General features: G+C 49.4%; 1 protein-coding gene across 1 annotated transcript in view; it reads left to right on the top strand.

Moving 5' to 3' along the window:
- Nucleotides 1-1,205, top strand: part of SGSM2 (small G protein signaling modulator 2) — a gene marked incomplete at its 5' end in the record, with an annotated part of 44,775 nt that overhangs the window by 42,384 nt on the left and 1,186 nt on the right. Inside the window, one exon of the mRNA XM_010132027.1 lies at nucleotides 694-861. Within this exon, the coding sequence (XP_010130329.1) occupies nucleotides 694-861 (168 nt within the window). The remainder of the gene's footprint in view (nucleotides 1-693; nucleotides 862-1,205) is intronic.

The raw sequence follows: 1,205 nt of genomic DNA, 5'->3' as shown, positions 1-1,205 counted from the left end.
TCTGTGGTTTGGTCTAGATGTCTAGAGGGTGCGTAGCACCAAGGCTGCCTTGTAGCTGGGCAAGCGAAGGAACCAGCGCTGGAACGAAGGCAAAGCTTAGAAAGGAGTGTTGGGTATTCCCAGTTTTCTGGGATATTCCCAGGTTTCTGCTCGGTGCAAATGCCTGTTTGCTCAAGAGGGTGATCCCAAGTCGATCACCTGCCTTTGCAAGCTTTGATAGCTCCTTTCTCGTCGCTGTGATAAGAGGGAGCAGCACAGCAATAGCTCAGGAGCTGTTGTACTGAGGAGCTGTGCTGAGTGAGGTACTGTACGTACTGCGGGAGCACCCCAGGGTCTCGGGGTCCCTGCACAAACCACCCCGGCTCTAACAGAGCAGTTGCTGATCGTCGCGAGACCCATCTGCCTACCAGGCGAGTTAGTAGCTCCTCTCAGTTACAGACCTGTATGCAGCCATCAAAACCGAGATCCCTCTCATACCCTACAGCACAAAGGTGACGTTTGTTCTTCTTTTAAACCCAATTCTGCTGCCATACTGCACCAGTGAGTGCCAGGAGTTGGCTGGAGGCGAGGGGGAGCAGAGAAGGAGTCAGCGAGTACTATTTGTGTGCATAAGGCCTGTAAGACATTGGTGAGAGAGGGGGAAATTGTCAATTTGAATAATCAGATGCTCTTGTAATGTTTATTCCCATTCAGAATTGTTGTACGAGGATGTATTTACAGTGTGGGAAGTTATTTGGGCAGCAAAGCACATCTCTTCAGAACATTTTGTCCTTTTCATTGCCTTAGCACTTGTGGAAGTTTATCGAGAGATAATCCGTGATAACAACATGGACTTCACCGATATCATCAAGTTTTTTAATGGTAAGAGACGTTTTTAAAAGAGCCATTTTGGTAAAAAGTCAGTAACGCGAGTTTGCTCCTCCCTCTTACCCAGACCGTCTGCCGTTGCAGTGTCCTTGCTGTCTGATTTTCAGGTGCTTCCCGACGCTCTGACCTGGCACACACAAACAACAGTGTTTTAGGAGCTACAAGGACCACAGAAGACAGGAGCTCTTGTTAAGCTTTAAGATTTTAAGATTGCCAGAGTCCTTTCTGCTTACAGGGCTTGACCCTGCTGAGGCTGAAACCTCTCAGAACTGCTCAGGCACAACATCCCGAAGCACCCCCGTGGCTGCCAGCTTACCGTCGTGGTCCACAGCCACCAG

This window comes from Buceros rhinoceros, unplaced genomic scaffold (genome assembly GCF_000710305.1).
Source record: "Buceros rhinoceros silvestris isolate BGI_N320 unplaced genomic scaffold, ASM71030v1 scaffold6820, whole genome shotgun sequence".
Classification (NCBI taxonomy): Eukaryota; Metazoa; Chordata; class Aves; order Bucerotiformes; family Bucerotidae; genus Buceros; species Buceros rhinoceros.
The sequence above is the reverse complement of the archived record's forward strand: the minus strand, read 5'-3'. Positions and strand labels throughout refer to the sequence as shown.